Source organism: Platalea leucorodia, assembly GCF_965183815.1.
Source record: "Platalea leucorodia genome assembly, contig: HAP1_HAP1_SCAFFOLD_411, whole genome shotgun sequence".
Classification (NCBI taxonomy): Eukaryota; Metazoa; Chordata; class Aves; order Pelecaniformes; family Threskiornithidae; genus Platalea; species Platalea leucorodia.
This window is the reverse complement of record NW_028121174.1, coordinates 15,822-31,834: the sequence shown is the minus strand read 5'-3', so window position 1 is coordinate 31,834 and position 16,013 is coordinate 15,822. Positions and strand designations below refer to the sequence as shown.

Genomic DNA, 16,013 nt, shown 5'->3' with positions numbered 1-16,013 from the left:
GGTGCCCCGAGGAGGTCCCAGATCAGGGGGGAGCCTTGGGGTGGCTGAAGGGGTTGCAGAGGACCCTTGGGGTGGTTGGAGGACACAAGGGTCCTCCAAGACAGTTGGGTGAACCACAGAGGGGGATCGGGGTGGGGGCTGACACCCCCTTTTCATAGGTGATCGTGGAAAACGGGGAGCTGATCATGGGCATCCTCTGCAAAAAGTCCTTGGGCACCTCGGCGGGTTCCTTGGTCCACATCTCCTACCTGGAGATGGGCCACGACACCACCCGCCTCTTCTACAGCAACATCCAAACCGTCATCAACAACTGGCTCCTCATCGAGGGTCAGCGTGGACCCCGGGGTGGTCGGGGTGGGGGTGCCGGGGGGCGGGGACCCCTCGTGGTGGCACGAAATGGAGATGGGAGCAGCTGGGGATCTTCTCAGATCCCATCTTGGTGGGACGGGAGGGGACTTGGGTGTCGGTGGGGCTCTTGGAGCTCCTTCTTGGGGACCACGGGGACCTGGGTGTCTTGGGGGACCCCTTGGACCCCCTTTCTGGGGACAACGGGGACCCAGGTGTCTTGGGGGACCCCTTGGACCCCCTTTTTTGGGGACATTGGGGACCCAAGTGTCTTGGGGGGGCCCTTGGACCCCCTTTTTTGGGGACAGTGGGGACCCGGGGCCCTTGGACCCCCTTTTTGGGGACAACAGGGACCCAGGTGTCTTGGGGGGGTCTTGGACCCCCTTTTTTGGGGACATTGGGGACCCAAGTGTCTTGGGGGGGTCTTGGACCCCCTTTTTTGGGGACATTGGGGACCCAAGTGTCTTGGGGGGGCTCTTGGACCCCCTTTTTTGGGGACATTGGGGACCCAAGTGTCTTGGGGGGCTCTTGGACCCCCTTTTTTGGGGACAACGGAGACCTGGGGCCCTTGGACCCCCCTTTTTGAGGACAATGGGGACCCAGGTGTCTTGGGGGACCCCTTGGACCCCCTTTTTTGGGGACATTGGGGACCCAAGTGTCTTGGGGGGCTCTTGGACCCCCTTTTTTGGGGACAACGGAGACCTGGGGCCCTTGGACCCCCTTTTTGAGGACAATGGGGACCCAGGTGTCTTGGGGGACCCCTTGGACCCCCTTTTTTGGGGACATTGGGGACCCAGGTGTCTTGAGGGACCCCTTGAACCCCCTTTTTTGGGGACAATGGGCACCGCGGTGTCTGGGGGGGGGTCTTGGACCCCCTTTTTTGGGGACATTGGGGACCCAGGTGTTTTGGGGGGCCCTTGGACCCCCTTTTTTGGGGACATTGGGGACCCAGGTGTTTTGGGGGGCCCTTGGACCCCCTTTTCTGGTCCATGGACCCAGGTATCTCCCCTGGGGTGAGGAGAAGATGGCAGAGGGTTGGTTTTGGGGTGCGGGGCACCCTGGGGGGGGGGTGGATATTGGGTGGGGGCCACCCTGAGGTGGGGAGCACCCCCCTGACCCCCATATTTCCCCCTTCCAGGCCACACCATCGGCATCGGGGACTCCATCGCCGACGCAAAGACCTACCAGGACATCCAGAACACCATCAAGAAGGCCAAGCAGGATGTCATTGAGGTGGGTTGTGGCTTTTGGGGGGCCCCCCTGGGGTTTTGGGGGGCACCCTGGGGTATTGGGGGCCCCCCCTGGGGTTTTGGGGGACCCCTGAGGGATGCTGTGGGATTGGAGTGGGTGATTTAAGGTTCTCCCAGTGATACCAGGAAGGTTTTGGGGTGCTCCTGGGGGTTTTTGGATCATCACCAGGGATTCTAGAACATTTTGGGGTGCTCCCAGGGGTTTTGGAGCACCCACAGTCTCCCTAAGGACATGTTGGGGTGCTTTTGGGGGGTGTTGGAGCACCCACAGTCTCCCTAAGGACATTTTGGGGTGCTTTTGGGGGATGTTGGAGCACCCACAGTCTCCTTAAGGACATTTTGGGGTGCTTTTGAGGGGTTTTGGAGCACCCACAGTCTCCTTAAGGACATTTTGGGGTGCTTTTGGGGGGTGTTGGAGCACCCACAGTCTCCCTAAGGACATTTTGGGGTGCTTTTGGGGGATGTTGGAGCACCCACAGTCTCCTTAAGGACATTTTGGGGTGCTTTTGGGGGGTTTTGGAGCACCCACAGTCTCCCTAAGGACATTTTGGGGTGCTTTTGTGGGATGTTGGAGCACCCACAGTCTCCCTAGGACATTTTGGGGTTCTTTTGGGGGGTTTTGGAGCACCCACAGTCTCCCTAAGGACATTTTGGGGTGCTTTTGGGGGGTGTTGGAGCACCCACAGTCTCCCTAAGACATTTTGGGGTGCTTTTGGGGGATGTTGGAGCACCCACAGTCTCCCTAAGGACATTTTGGGGTGCTTTTGAGGGGTTTTGGAGCACCCACAGTCTCCCTAAGGACATTTTTGGGGGGTTTTGAGGGGTTTTGGAGCACCCACAGTCTCCCTAGGACATTTTGGGTGCTCCCAGGGGTTTTGGGGTGCCCCTGTGTCACCATGGCGGGGGTCCCGGTGGGGTGACAGGTCATCGAGAAGGCCCACAACAACGAGCTGGAGCCCACCCCGGGGAACACCCTGCGGCAGACCTTCGAGAACCAAGTGAACCGCATCCTCAACGACGCCCGCGACAAAACGGGTTCCTCCGCCCAAAAGTCCCTTTCCGAATACAACAACTTCAAGTCCATGGTGGTGTCGGGTGCCAAAGGCTCCAAGATCAACATCTCCCAGGTCTTGGGGGGCTCTATGGGGTCTTGGGGGGGCTCTATGGGGTCTTGGGGGGTCCCTATGGGGGTCTGGAGGGTGCCAGGAGGATCTCGATGGGGTTTGGGAGGGTTCCTGTGGGGTTCTGTAGACCTCTCTGGGGTGGTCTTGAGGGTCTGTGGTGGTGTTGGGCACCAGGAGCTCCAAGATGACCATCTCCCAGGTCTTGGGGGGCTCTACGGGGTCTTGGGGGGTCCCTATGGGGGTCTGGGGGGTGCCAGGAGGATCTCGATGGGGTTTGGGAGGGTTCCTGTGGGGTTCTGTAGACCTCTCTGGGGTGTTCTTGAGGGTCTGTGGTGGTGTTGGGCACCAGGAGCTCCAAGATGACCATCTCCCAGGTCTTGGGGGGCTCTATGGGGTCTTGGGGGGTCCCTATGGGGGTCTGGGGGGTGCCAGGAGGATCTCGATGGGGTTTGGGAGGGTTCCTGTGGGGTTCTGTAGACCTCTCTGGGGTGGTCTTGGGGGTCTGTGGTGGCGTTGGGCACCAGGAGCTCCAAGATGACCATCTCCCAGGTCTTGGGGGGCTCTACGGGGTCTTGGGGGGTCCCTATGGGGGTCTGGGGGGTGCCAGGAGGATCTCGATGGGGTTTGGGAGGGTTCCTGTGGGGTTCTGTAGACCTCTCTGGGGTGGTCTTGGGGGTCTGTGGTGGCGTTGGGCACCAGGAGCTCCAAGATGACCATCTCCCAGGTCTTGGGGGGCTCTACGGGGTCTTGGGGGGTCCCTATGGGGGTCTGGGGGGTGCCTGGAGGATCTCAGTGGGGTTTGGGAGGGTTCCTGTGGGGTTCTGTAGACCTCTCTGGGGTGGTCTTGAGGGTCTGTGGTGGTGTTGGGCACCAGGAGCTCCAAGATGACCATCTCCCAGGTCTTGGGGGGCTCTACGGGGTCTTGGGGGGTCCCTATGGGGGTCTGGGGGGTGCCAGGAGGATCTCAATGGGGTTTGGGAGGGTTCCTGTGGGGTTCTGTAGACCTCTCTGGGGTGTTCTTGAGGGTCTGTGGTGGTGTTGGGCACCAGGAGCTCCAAGATGACCATCTCCCAGGTCTTGGGGGGCTCTATGGGGTCTTGGGGGGTCCCTATGGGGTCTGGGGGGACCCCGCGGGTCATCGTGGTGGTCCCTGGGGATGGTGGTCTCCATGGTGAACATCTCCCAGGTACCTTGGGGATCCCTCCAGGCCCTCGGGACCTTCCCTGCAGGGATCTGGGATCCCACCTAAGAGGTCTGAGGGACCAGGTTGATCCCTGGGAGGTCCCTATGGGGTCTGGGGGGACCCCGTGGGTCATCGTGGTGGTCCATGGTGATGGTGGTCTCCATGGTGAACATCTCCCAGGTACCTTGGGGATCCCTCCAGGCCCTCAGGACCTTCCCTATGGGGATCAGGGATCCTTACGAGGTCTGGGGGTGCCCCTACCGTTGTCCCCCCCTCAACCTCGGTGTCCCCCTCACCAGGTGATCGCGGTGGTGGGACAGCAGAACGTGGAGGGCAAGCGGATCCCCTTCGGCTTCAAGCACCGCACCTTGCCCCACTTCATCAAAGACGATTACGGTCCCGAAAGCCGGGGCTTCGTGGAGAATTCCTACCTGGCCGGTCTCACCCCCACCGAGTTCTTCTTCCACGCCATGGGTGGGCGCGAGGGTCTCATCGACACCGCCGTCAAGACGGCCGAGACCGGTCAGCCCCCACCCCCAAAATCCCACCCTCCTTCTTCTCCACCTTCCCCTCCCCCCCCAGCGTGGTGGATCCGTCTTCGTTGAGGCCACCAAGTGCTGCAAAGCCTCCCCAGAGCCCCCCCAGTGACCCCCAGGCTCTTCTTTGGGACCCCCGAACCCTCCCCAGATGCCTCCTGGGGCCCCCAAAGCCCTCCAGGACCCCCGAACCCTCCCCAGATGCCTCCTGGGGTCCCCCAAAGCCCTCCAGGACCCCCAAACCCTCCCCAGAGCCCCCCCGGTGACCCCCAGGCTCTTCTTTGGGACCCCCGAACCCTCCCCAGATGCCTCCTGGGGTCCCCCCAACCCCTTTCAGGACCCCTAAACCCTCCCCAGAACCCCCTGGTGACCCCCAGGCTCTTCTTTGGGACCCCCGAACCCTCCCCAGATGCCTCCTGGGCCCCCCAAAGCTCTCCAGGACCCCCAAACCCTCCCCAGATGCCTCCTGGGGTCCCCCCAACCCCTTTCAGGACCCCCAAACCCTCCCCAGAGCCCCCCGGTGACCCCCAGGCTCTTCTTTGGGACCCCCGAACCCTCCCCAGATGCCTCCTGGGTCCCCCCAACCCCTTCCAGGACCCCCAAACCCTCCCCAGAGCCCCCCGGTGACCCCCAGGCTCTTCTTTGGGACCCCCGAACCCTCCCCAGATGCCTCCTGGGGCCCCCCAAAGCCCTCCAGGACCCCCGAACCCTCCCCAGATGCCTCCTGGGGTCCCCCAAAGCCCTCCAGGACCCCCAAACCCTCCCCAGAGCCCCCCCGGTGACCCCCAGGCTCTTCTTTGGGACCCCCGAACCCTCCCCAGATGCCTCCTGGGTCCCCCCAACCCCTTCCAGGACCCCCAAACCCTCCCCAGAGCCCCCCGGTGACCCCCAGGCTCTTCTTTGGGACCCCCGAACCCTCCCCAGATGCCTCCTGGGCCCCCCAAAGCCCTCCAGGACCCCCAAACCCTCCCCAGATGCCTCCTGGGCCCCCCAAAGCCCTCCAGGACCCCCAAACCCTCCCCAGAGCCCCCCCGGTGACCCCCAGGCTCTTCTTTGGGACCCCCAAACCCTCCCCAGATGCCTCCTGGGGTCCCCCCAACCCCTTCCAGGACCCCCAAACCCTCCCCAGATGCCTCCTGGGGCCCCCCAAAGCCCTCCAGGACCCCCAAACCCTCCCCAGATGCCTCCTGGGGTCCCCCCAACCCCTTCCAGGACCCCCAAACCCTCCCCAGATTCCTCCTGGGCTCCCCCCAAAGCCCTCCAGGACCCCCGAACCCTCCCCAGTTGCCTCCTGGTGCCCCCCAAAGCCCTCCAGGACCCCCGAACCCTCCCCAGATGCCTCCTGGGCTTCCCCCAACCCCTTCCAGGACCCCCAAACCCTCCCCAGATGCCTCCTGGGCTCCCCTCAAAGCCCTCCAGGACCCCCAAACCCTCCCCAGATGCCTCCTGGGCTCCCCCCAACCCCTTCCAGGACCCCCAAACCCTCCCCAGATGCCTTCTGGGTCCCCCCAACCCCTTCCAGGACCCCCAAACCCTCCCCAGATGCCTCCTGGGGCCCCCCAAAGCCCTCCAGGACCCCCAAACCCTCCCCAGATGCCTCCTGGGGTCCCCCCAACCCCTTCCAGGACCCCCAAACCCTCCCCAGATGCCTCCTGGGGTCCCCCCCAACCCCTTCCAGGACCCCCAAACCCTCCCCAGATGCCTCCTGGGCTCCACTCAAAGCCCTCCAGGACCCCCAAACCCTCCCCAGATGCCTCCTGGGCTCCACTCAAAGCCCTCCAGGACCCCCAAACCCTCCCCAGATGCCTCCTGGGCTCCCCCCAAAGCCCTCCAGGACCCCCAAACCCTGCCCCTAAGGGTGACAACGTGTCCCCCTCGCAGGGTACATCCAGCGACGGTTGATCAAGTCGATGGAGTCGGTGATGGTGAAGTACGACGCGACGGTCCGTAACTCCATCAACCAAGTGGTGCAGCTGCGCTACGGGGAGGACGGGCTGGCGGGCGAAAGCGTCGAATTCCAGAACCTGGCCACCCTCAAACCCTCCAACAAGGCCTTCGAGAAGAAGTGAGGGGTCTCCCACCTGCCGTAGGACACGGTTTTTTGGGTGGGGGGTGCAGTCCTGGAGGGTGCCAGCAGCCTGGTGTCCTCGAGCTGGGCCCATTTTGGGGTCCCCAAGCTGCTCCTCCCCCAACTGGGACCCATCTTGGTGTCCCTAAACAGCTTCTCCCCAAGGTGGGACCCATCTTGGTGTCCCCAAGCTGCTTCTCCGCAAATTGGGACCCATCTTGGTGTCCCCAAGCTGCTTCTCCCCAAGGTGGGACCCATCCTGGTGTCCCCAAGCTGCTCCTCACCTAATTGGGTCCCATCCTGGTGTCCCCAAGCTGCTCCTCACCTAATTGGCTCCCATCCTGGTGTCCCCAAGCTGCTCCTCCCCAAGGTGGGACCCATCCTGGTATCCTCAAGCTGCTGCTCACCGAATTGGGACCCATCCTGGTGTCCCCAAGCTGCTCCTCCCCCAGCTGGGTCCCATCTTGGTGTCCCCAACCTGCTCCTCCCCAAGGTGGGACCCGTCTTGGTGTCCCCAAGCTGCTTCTCCCCAAATTGGGACCCATCTTGGTGTCCCCAAACTGCTCCGCACCGAATTGGGACCCATCCTGGTGTCCCCAAGCTGCTCCTCACTGAATTGGGACCCATCTTAGTGTCCCCAAGCTGCTTCTCCCCAAATTGGGACCCATCTTGGTGTCCCCAAGCTGCTCCTGCCGAAGGTGGGACCCATCTTAGTGTCCCCAACCTGCTCCTCCCCAAGGTGGGACCCATCTTGGTGTCCCCAAGCTGCTTCTCCGCAAATTGGGACCCATCTTGGTGTCCCCAAGCTGCTCCTGCCCAAGGTGGGACCCATCCTGGTGTCCCCAAGCTGCTCCTCACCTAATTGGGTCCCATCTTGGTGTCCCCAAGCTGCTCCTCACCTAATTGGGTCCCATCTTGGTGTCCCCAAGCTGCTTCTCCCCAAATTGGGACCCATCTTGGTGTCCCCAAGCTGCTTCTCCCCAAATTGGGACCCATCCTGGTGTCCCCAAGCTGCTCCTCACCGAATTGGGACCCATCCTGGTGTCCCCAAGCTGCTCCTCACCTAATTGGGACCCATCCTGGTGTCCCCAAGCTGCTTCTCCCCAAATTGGGACCCATCTTGGTGTCCCCAAGCTGCTTCTCCCCAAATTGGGACCCATCCTGGTGTCCCCAAGCTGCTCCTCCCCCCACAACCGTCTCCTCCGCACCCCAGCCCCTCACACCAGCGTCCCCCCGTCCCCGCATCCCCTACCACGTCTGTGTGTCCCCCCCCAGGTTCAAGTTCGACTACACCAACGAGCGGGCGCTGCGGCGGACGCTGCAGGAGGAGCTGGTCAAGGACATCCTCTCCAACGCCCACATCCAAAACGAGCTCGAACGCGAGTTCGAGAAGATGCGGGAGGACCGCGAGGTCCTGCGGGTCATCTTCCCCACCGGCGACAGCAAGGTGAACCCCTGGGGGGCACCCCCAAACCGCCCGCGCCCCGGTGGGCTCCGAACCCCCGTGGGGACGTCCCTGCGGGTGCCGCCACCCCTTTTTTTGGGGAGGTTGGAGGTACAACAGGTCGTCGCTCCTCTTTTTGGGGTGCTGCCCCTGCTCTGGACCCCTTTTTTGGGGTGCAGCAGGAACCTGTGAACCCCCTTTTCTTCACAGGTGCCCCTTTTGGGGTGCTGCCCCCCTTTTTGGGGTGCAGCAGGAACCCATGAACCCCCTTTTCTTCACAGGTGCCCGTTTTGGGGTGCTGCCCCCCTTTTTGGGGTGCAGCAGGAACCCGTGAACCCCCTTTTCTTCACAGGTGCCCGTTTTGGGGTGCTGCCCCCCTTTCTGGGGTGTAGCAGGAACCCCCAAATCCCCCCTTGCCTTGTAGGAGCCCTTTTAGGGGTGCTGCCCCCCTCCTGGCCCCCTTTTTGGGGTGCAGCAGGAACCCATGAACCCCCTTTTCTTCACAGGTGCCCATTTTGGGGTGCTGCCCCCCCTTTTTGGGGTGCAGCAGGAACCCGTGAACCCCCTTTTCTTCACAGGTGCCCCTTTTGGGGTGCTGCCCCCCCTTTTTGGGGTGTAGCAGGAACCCCCAAATCCCCCCTTGCCTTGTAGGAGCCCTTTTAGGGGTGCTGCCCCCCTCCTGGCCCCCTTTTTGGGGTGCAGCAGGAACCCGTGAACCCCCTTTTCTTTACAGGTGCCCGTTTTGGGGTGCTGCCCCCCTTTCTGGGGTGTAGCAGGAACCCCCAAATCCCCCCTTGCCTTGTAGGAGCCCTTCTTGGGGTGCTGCCCCCCTCCTGCCCCCCTTTTTGGGGTGCAGCAGGAACCCGTGAACCCCCTTTTCTTCACAGGTGCCCCTTTTGGGGTGCTGCCCCCCTTTTTGGGGTGTAGCAGGAACCCCCAAATCCCCCCTTGCCTTGTAGGAGCCCTTTTTGGGGTGCTTCCCCCCTCCTGGCCCCCTTTTTGGGGTGCAGCAGGAACCCGTGAACCCCCTTTTCTTCACAGGTGCCCCTTTTGGGGTGCTGTCCCCCTTTTTGGGGTGCAGCAGGAACCCATGAACCCCCTTTTCTTCACAGGTGCCCATTTTGGGGTGCTGCCCCCCCTTTTTGGGGTGCAGCAGGAACCCGTGAACCCCCTTTTCTTCACAGGTGCCCGTTTTGGGGTGCTGCCCCCCTTTTTGGGGTGTGGCAGGAACCCCCAAATCCCCCCTTGCCTTGTAGGAGCCCTTTTTGGGGTGCTGCCCCCCTTTTTGGGGTGTAGCAGGAACCCCCAAATCCCCCCTTGCCTTGTAGGAGCCCTTTTAGGGGTGCTGCCCCCCTCCTGGCCCCCTTTTTGGGGTGCAGCAGGAACCCGTGAACCCCCTTTTCTTCACAGGTGCCCGTTTTGGGGTGCTGCCCCCCTTTTTGGGGTGTAGCAGGAACCCGTGAACCCCCTTTTCTTCACAGGTGCCCATTTTGAGGTGCTGCCCCCCTCCTACCCCCCTTTTTGGGGTGCAGCAGGAACCCATGAACCCCCTTTTCTTTACAGGTGCCCATTTTGGGGTGCTGCCCCCTCTCCTGCCCCCCCTTTTTGGGGTGCTGGCACCCTCCATGACCCAAATTTGGGGAAACCAACCCCAAATCCCCCTTTTTTTGAGTGTGTTCACCTATCACAGCCCTGATTTTGGGGTGCTGACCCCCATTTTGGGGTGCTGACACCCCATTTCAAGCCATGCCCCCCCGTACCCCTCCTTTAAAGATACAGACCCCTATTTTGGGGTCCTAGCCCAGTTTTTTTTTAGGGCGCAGATCCCCCTGTGGCCCTGATTTGGGGGTGCTGACCCCTGATGCCCCATTTTGGGGTGCTGACCCCCATCTTTTCGGGTGCTGTTGCCTTATTTTGGGGTGCTGACCCCCCCATTCCCCCCCCCCCCCCCCCCAGGTCGTGCTCCCCTGTAATCTCCTGCGGATGATCTGGAACGCCCAGAAGATTTTCCACATCAATTCCCGTCTCCCCTCCGACCTGCACCCCGTCAAGGTGGTGGAGGGTAAGTTTTGGGGACCCCCCCCTCCCCAAATTGAGGTGGGGGGGGGGTCCTGAGCCCAGAAGGACGTTTTAGGGGGGCTGGGGGGACCCCCAGGAGGGTGCCAGGGGATCTGGGAACCCCTTAAGAAGGTTTTAGGGGGGCTTTCAGGGACCCTCCATGGTCTCCAGGAAGGTGCTGGAGGACTTGGGGACCCCCATGACCATCAAGAAGGTTCTGGGGGGCTTGGGGACCCCCAGGAAGGTGCTGGGGGACTTGGGGACCCCCATGACCACCAAGAAGGTTCTGGGGGGCTTGGGGACCCCCAGGAAGGTGCTGGGAGGCTTGGGGACCCCCAAGAAGGTGCTGGGAGACTTGGGGAACCCCAGGAAGGTGCTGAGGGACTTGGGGACCCCCTAGGAAGGTGCTGGGGGTTTTGAGGGCCCCCAGGAAGGTGCTGGGGGACTTGGGGACCCCCATGACCACCAAGAAGGTTCTGGGGGGCTTGGGGACCCCCAGGAAGGTGCTGGGGGGCTTGGGGAACCCCTAGGAAGGTGCTGGGGGGACTTGGGGACCCCCAAGAAGGTGCTGGAGGACTTGGGGACCCCCATGACCACCAAGAAGGTTCTGGGGGGCTTGGGGACCCCCAGGAAGGTGCTGGGAGGCTTGGGGACCCCCAAGAAGGTGCTGGGAGACTTGGGGAACCCCAGGAAGGTGCTGAGGGACTTGGGGACCCCCTAGGAAGGTGCTGGGGGTTTTGAGGGCCCCCAGGAAGGTGCTGGGGGACTTGGGGACCCCCATGACCACCAAGAAGGTTCTGGGGGGCTTGGGGACCCCCAGGAAGGTGCTGGGGGGCTTGGGGAACCCCTAGGAAGGTGCTGGGGGGACTTGGGGACCCCCAAGAAGGTGCTGGAGGACTTGGGGACCCCCATGACCATCAAGAAGGTTCTGGGGGGCTTGGGGACCCCCAGGAAGGTGCTGGGAGACTTGGGGACCCCCAAGAAGGTGCTGGGGGGCTTGGGGAACCCCAGGAAGGTGCTGGGGGTTTTGAGGGCCCCCAGGAAGGTGCTGGGGGGACTTGGGGACCCCCAAGAAGGTGCTGGGGGGTTTGGAGGACCCCAATGATGTCCAGGAAGGTGCTGGGGGGCTTGGGGACCCCCAGGAAGGTGCTGGGGGGCTTGGGGACCCCCAAGAAGGTGCTGGGGGGTTTGGAGGACCCCAATGATGTCCAGGAAGGTGCTGGGGGGCTTGGAGAACCCCAGCATCCCCCAGTTAAGGTGTCGTGGGACCTGATGAGCCCCCGAAAGGTGCTGGGGAGTCTCTAAGAAGGTTTTTCGGGGGGCTCGAGGACCCTTAGGAAGGTGCTGTGGAACTTGGGGACCCCCAGAAACCTTCTGCTCCCCCCCCCATAACCCCCTCTCCTCCTTCTCCAGGGGTGAAGGAGCTGAGCCGCAAGCTGGTGATCGTGAACGGGGACGACCCGCTGAGCCGGCAGGCGCAGGAGAACGCCACCCTGCTCTTCAACATCCACCTCCGCTCCACCCTCTGCAGCCGGCGCATGGTGGAGGAATTTCGCCTCAGCGGGGAGGCCTTCGACTGGCTGCTGGGGGAGATCGAGTCCAAGTTCAACCAGGCCATCGTAAGGGGGGGGGGGGGGCAAATTCGGGGGTCTGGAGGGCAAATTCGGGGGTCTGGGGGGCAAATTCGGGGGTCTGGGGGCAGATCCAGGGGTCTGGGGGCAAATCCAGGGGTCTGGGGGGCAGATCCAGGGGTCTGGGGGGCAGATCCAGGGCTCTGGGGGGCAGATCCAGGGGTCTGGGGGCAGATCCAGGGGTCTGGGGGGCAGATCCGGGGCTCTGGGGAGCAGATCCAGGGGTCTGGGGGGCAAATTTAGGACTCTGGGGGCAGATCCAGGGGTCTGGGGGGCAGATCTGGGGGTTTAGGGGTCAGATTTGGGGGGTCCCGGGGTGCCTTCGACTGGCTGCTGGGGGAGATCGAGTCCAAGTTCAACCAGGCCATCGTAAGGGGGGGGAGGGGGGGGGCAAATTCGGGGGTCTGGGGGGCAAATTCAGGGGTCTGGAGAGCAGATCCAAGGGTCTGGGGGGCAGATCCAGGGGTCTGGGGGGCAGATCCGGGGCTCTGGGGGGCAAATTCGGGGCTCTGGGGGGCAGATTCAGGGCTCTGGGGGCAAATCCAGGGGCTCTGGGGGACAAATCCAGGGCTCTGGGGGCAGATCCAGGGCTCTGGGGGGCAAAATCGGGGGTCTGGGGGCAAATCCAGGGGTCTGGGGGCAAATCCAGGGGTCTGGGGGGCAGATCCAGAGGTCTGGGGGGCAAATCCGGGGGTCTGGGGGCAGATCCAGGGGTCTGGGGGGCAGATCCAGAGGTCTGGGGGGCAAATCCGGGGCTCTGGGGGCAGATCCAGGGGTCTGGGGGGCAGATCCAGGGGTCTGGGGGGCAGATCCGGGGCTCTGGGGGGCAAAATCGGGGCTCTGGGGGGCAAATCCAGGGGTCTGGGGGGCAGATCCAGAGGTCTGGGGGGCAGATCCGGGGCTCTGGGGACAGATCCAGGGGTCTGGGGGCAGATCCAGGACTCTGGGGGCAAATCCAGGGCTCTGGGGGGCAAATTTAGGACTCTGGGGGCAGATCCAGGGGTCTGGGGGGCAGATCCGGGGCTCTGGGGAGCAGATCCAGGGGTCTGGGGGCAGATCCGGGGCTCTGGGGGCAGATCCAGGGGTCTGGGGGGCAAATTTGGGGGTCTAGGGGGCAAATTCGGGGCTCTGGGGGGCAGATTCAGGGCTCTGGGGGCAAATTCAGGGGCTCTGGGGGACAAATCCAGGGGTTGGGGGGGCAGATCCAGGGGTCTGGGGGGCAGATCCGGGGCTCTGGGGGCAGATCCAGGGGTCTGGGGGGCAGATCCGGGGCTCTGGGGGCAGATCCAGGGGTCTGGGGGGCAAATTCGGGGCTCTGGGGGGCAGATCCAGGGCTCTGGGGGCAGATCCAGGGGTCTGGGGGGCCAATTCAAGGCTCTGGGGGGCCATCCGAGGGTTTTAGGGGGCAGATTTGGGGCAGTTTTGAGTCCAGAGTCACGATATTCTTGGAGCCACATCTAGGGGGGCTTTGGGTCCAGACCTGGGACATTTTGGGGCCCCCCTGAAGACCCCGTGTCCCCCCCGGGGGAGATGGCGGGGGCAGATTTGGGGCTTTAAGACCAGATTTGAGCAATTTTGGGGGGCAGATTTGGGGCGATTTTGAGTCCAGAGTCACGATATTCTTGGAGCCACATCTAGGGGGGCTTTGGGTCCAGACCTGGGACATTTTGGGGCCCCCCTGAAGACCCCGTGTCCTCCTGGGTGCCCCCCGGGGAGATGGTGGGGTCAGATCTGCGGTTTTAAGACCAGATTTGGGCCGTTCTTGGCTCCAGAGTCACGATGTTCTTGGAGCCACATCTAGGGGGGCTTTGGGTCCAGCTCTGGGATGGTTTTGGGGCCCCCCTGAAGACCCCATGTCCCCCTCGGGGGAGATGGCGGGGGCAGATTTGGGGCTTTAAGACCAGATTTGAGCAATTTTGGGGGGCAGATTTGGGGCGATTTTGAGTCCAGAGCTGGAACATTCTTGGAGCCACATCTAGGGGGGCTTTGGGTCCAGACCTGGGATGGTTTTGGGGCTCCCCTGAAGACCCCATGTCCCCCTCGGGGGAGATGGCGGGGGCAGATTTGGGGCTTTAAGACCAGATTTGGGCCGTTCTTGGCTCCAGAGTCACGATATTCTTGGAGCCACATCTAGGGGGGGTTTGGGTCCAGCTCTGGGATGGTTTTGGGGCCCCCCTGACACCCCGTGTCCCCCCCGCAGGCCCACCCCGGGGAGATGGTGGGTGCGCTGGCCGCCCAGTCGCTGGGAGAACCAGCCACCCAGATGACCCTCAACACCTTCCACTACGCCGGGGTCTCGGCCAAGAACGTCACCTTGGGCGTCCCCCGCCTGAAGGAGCTCATCAACATCTCCAAGAAACCCAAGACGCCCTCGCTCACCGTCTTCCTGCTGGGCCAGAGCGCCCGCGATGCCGAACGGGCCAAGGTGGGGACACGGTGGGGACGAGGGACACGGTGGGGACAGGGGACACGGTGGGGACAGGGGACACCATGGAGGATGGGGACCTGGGAGGTGATGGATGGCGGGGAGCAGCAGGAACCGGGGTCCCGTTGGTTCCCTTGGCCTGCGTTGGGGGGAGGTTCTGTCCTTGGGTGGTCCCGTGGTGGCCCCACAGTGGCCCCAAGGTGGACACACGGCTCTGTGGTGGCCCTGTGGCTTCATCTTCCCATGGTGGCCCCATGGCTTCGTGTCCCCTCTGTGCCCACACAGCCCCATGGTGGCCCCATGGCTTCATCTTCCCATGGTGGCCCTGTGGCTTCGTGTCCCCTCTGTGTCCACACGGCCCCGTGGTAGCCCCATGGCTTCATCTTCCCATGGTGGCCCCATGGCTTTGTGTCCCTGCCACGTCCACACGGCCCCGTGGTGGCCCCATGGCTTCATCTTCCCATGGTGGCCCCATGGCTTTGTGTCCCTGCCACGTCCACACGGCCCCGTGGTGGCCCTGTGGCTTCATCTTCCCATGGTGGCCCCATGGCTTCGTGTCCCTGCCACGTCCACACGGCCCCATGGTGGCCCTGTGGCTTCATCTTCCCATGGTGGCCCCACGGCTTCATGTCCCCTCTGTGTCCACACGGCCCCATGGTGGCCCCATGGCTTCATGATCTCATGGCCCTGTGGTGGTCCTCCTGCCATCTCCCAAGTCCCCATGTCCTCGATGTCACCTCTCGTGTCCTCCATCCCTGGATCCCCGTGTCACCTCTCGTGTCCCCCATGTCACCTCTCGTGTCCTCCATCCCTGGATCCCCGTGTCACCTCTGGTGTCCCCATGCCACCTCTCGTGTCCTCCATCCCTGGATCCCCGTGTCACCTCTGGTGTCCCCCATGTCACCTCTTGTGTCCTCCATCCCTGGATCCCCGTGTCACCTCTCGTGTCCTCCATGCCACCTCTCGTGTCCTCCATCCCTGGATCCCCGTGTCACCTCTGGTGTCCCCATGCCACCTCTCGTGTCCTCCATCCCTGGATCCCTGTGTCACCTCTCGTGTCCTCCATGTCACCTCTCGTGTCCTCCATCCCTGGATCCCTGTGTCACCTCTCGTGTCCCCATGCCACCTCTCGTGTCCTCCATGCCATCCCCGTGTCACCTCTCGTGTCCCCATGCCGACACCGTGTCACCCCCCCCCAGGACATCTTGTGCCGCCTGGAGCACACCACGCTTCGGAAGGTGACAGCCAACACCGCCATCTACTACGACCCCAACCCTCAGAGCACGGTGGTGGCCGAGGACCAGGAATGGGTCAACGTCTACTACGAAATGCCCGACTTCGACGTCAGCCGCATCTCGCCCTGGCTCCTCCGCGTCGAGCTCGACCGCAAGCACATGACCGACCGCAAGCTCACCATGGAGCAGATCGCCGAGAAGATCAATGCTGGTGGGTCCTGGGGGGTCTTTGGGGGCTCCTGGGTGAACCTTGAGGGCATCTGGGGGGGCTTTGGAGGGTCCTGGAGGACCTTTGGGGCTCCTGGGTGAACCTTGAGAGCATCTAGGGAGGCTTTGGAGGGTCCTGGAGGGCTTTTGGGGGATCTTGAGGGTCCTTGGGGGGCTCCTGGGTGAGGATTGAGGGCGTTAGGGAAGACTTGGGGGTCCTGGAGGACCTTTGGGGGTCCTAGGTGAACCTTGAGGGCATCTGGGGGGGCTTTGGAGGGTCCTGGAGGGCTTTTGGGGGATCTTGGGAGGGTCCTGGGTGAGGATCGAGGGCGTTAGGGAAGACTTGGGGGTCCTGGAGGACCTTTGGGGGTCCTGGGTGAACCTTGAGGGCATCTAGGGGGGCTTTGGAGGGTCCTGGAGGGCTTTTGGGGGATCTTGAGGGTCCTGGGTGAAGATTGAGGGCGTTAGGGAAGACTTGGGGGTCCTGGAGGACCTTTGGGGGTCCTA

The 16,013-nt window shown here is 63.1% G+C and overlaps 1 protein-coding gene across 1 annotated transcript in view; it reads left to right on the top strand.

Annotated features, from left to right (window-relative positions):
* Positions 1-16,013, top strand: part of LOC309604165 (DNA-directed RNA polymerase II subunit RPB1-like) — a 48,395-nt gene that overhangs the window by 19,849 nt on the left and 12,533 nt on the right. Inside the window, 10 exon segments of the mRNA XM_082339077.1 lie at positions 159-327; positions 1,484-1,578; positions 2,519-2,722; positions 4,202-4,424; positions 6,320-6,503; positions 7,782-7,953; positions 9,907-10,012; positions 11,422-11,627; positions 13,840-14,064; positions 15,264-15,510. Coding sequence (XP_082195203.1) covers positions 159-327; positions 1,484-1,578; positions 2,519-2,722; positions 4,202-4,424; positions 6,320-6,503; positions 7,782-7,953; positions 9,907-10,012; positions 11,422-11,627; positions 13,840-14,064; positions 15,264-15,510 — 1,831 coding nt within the window.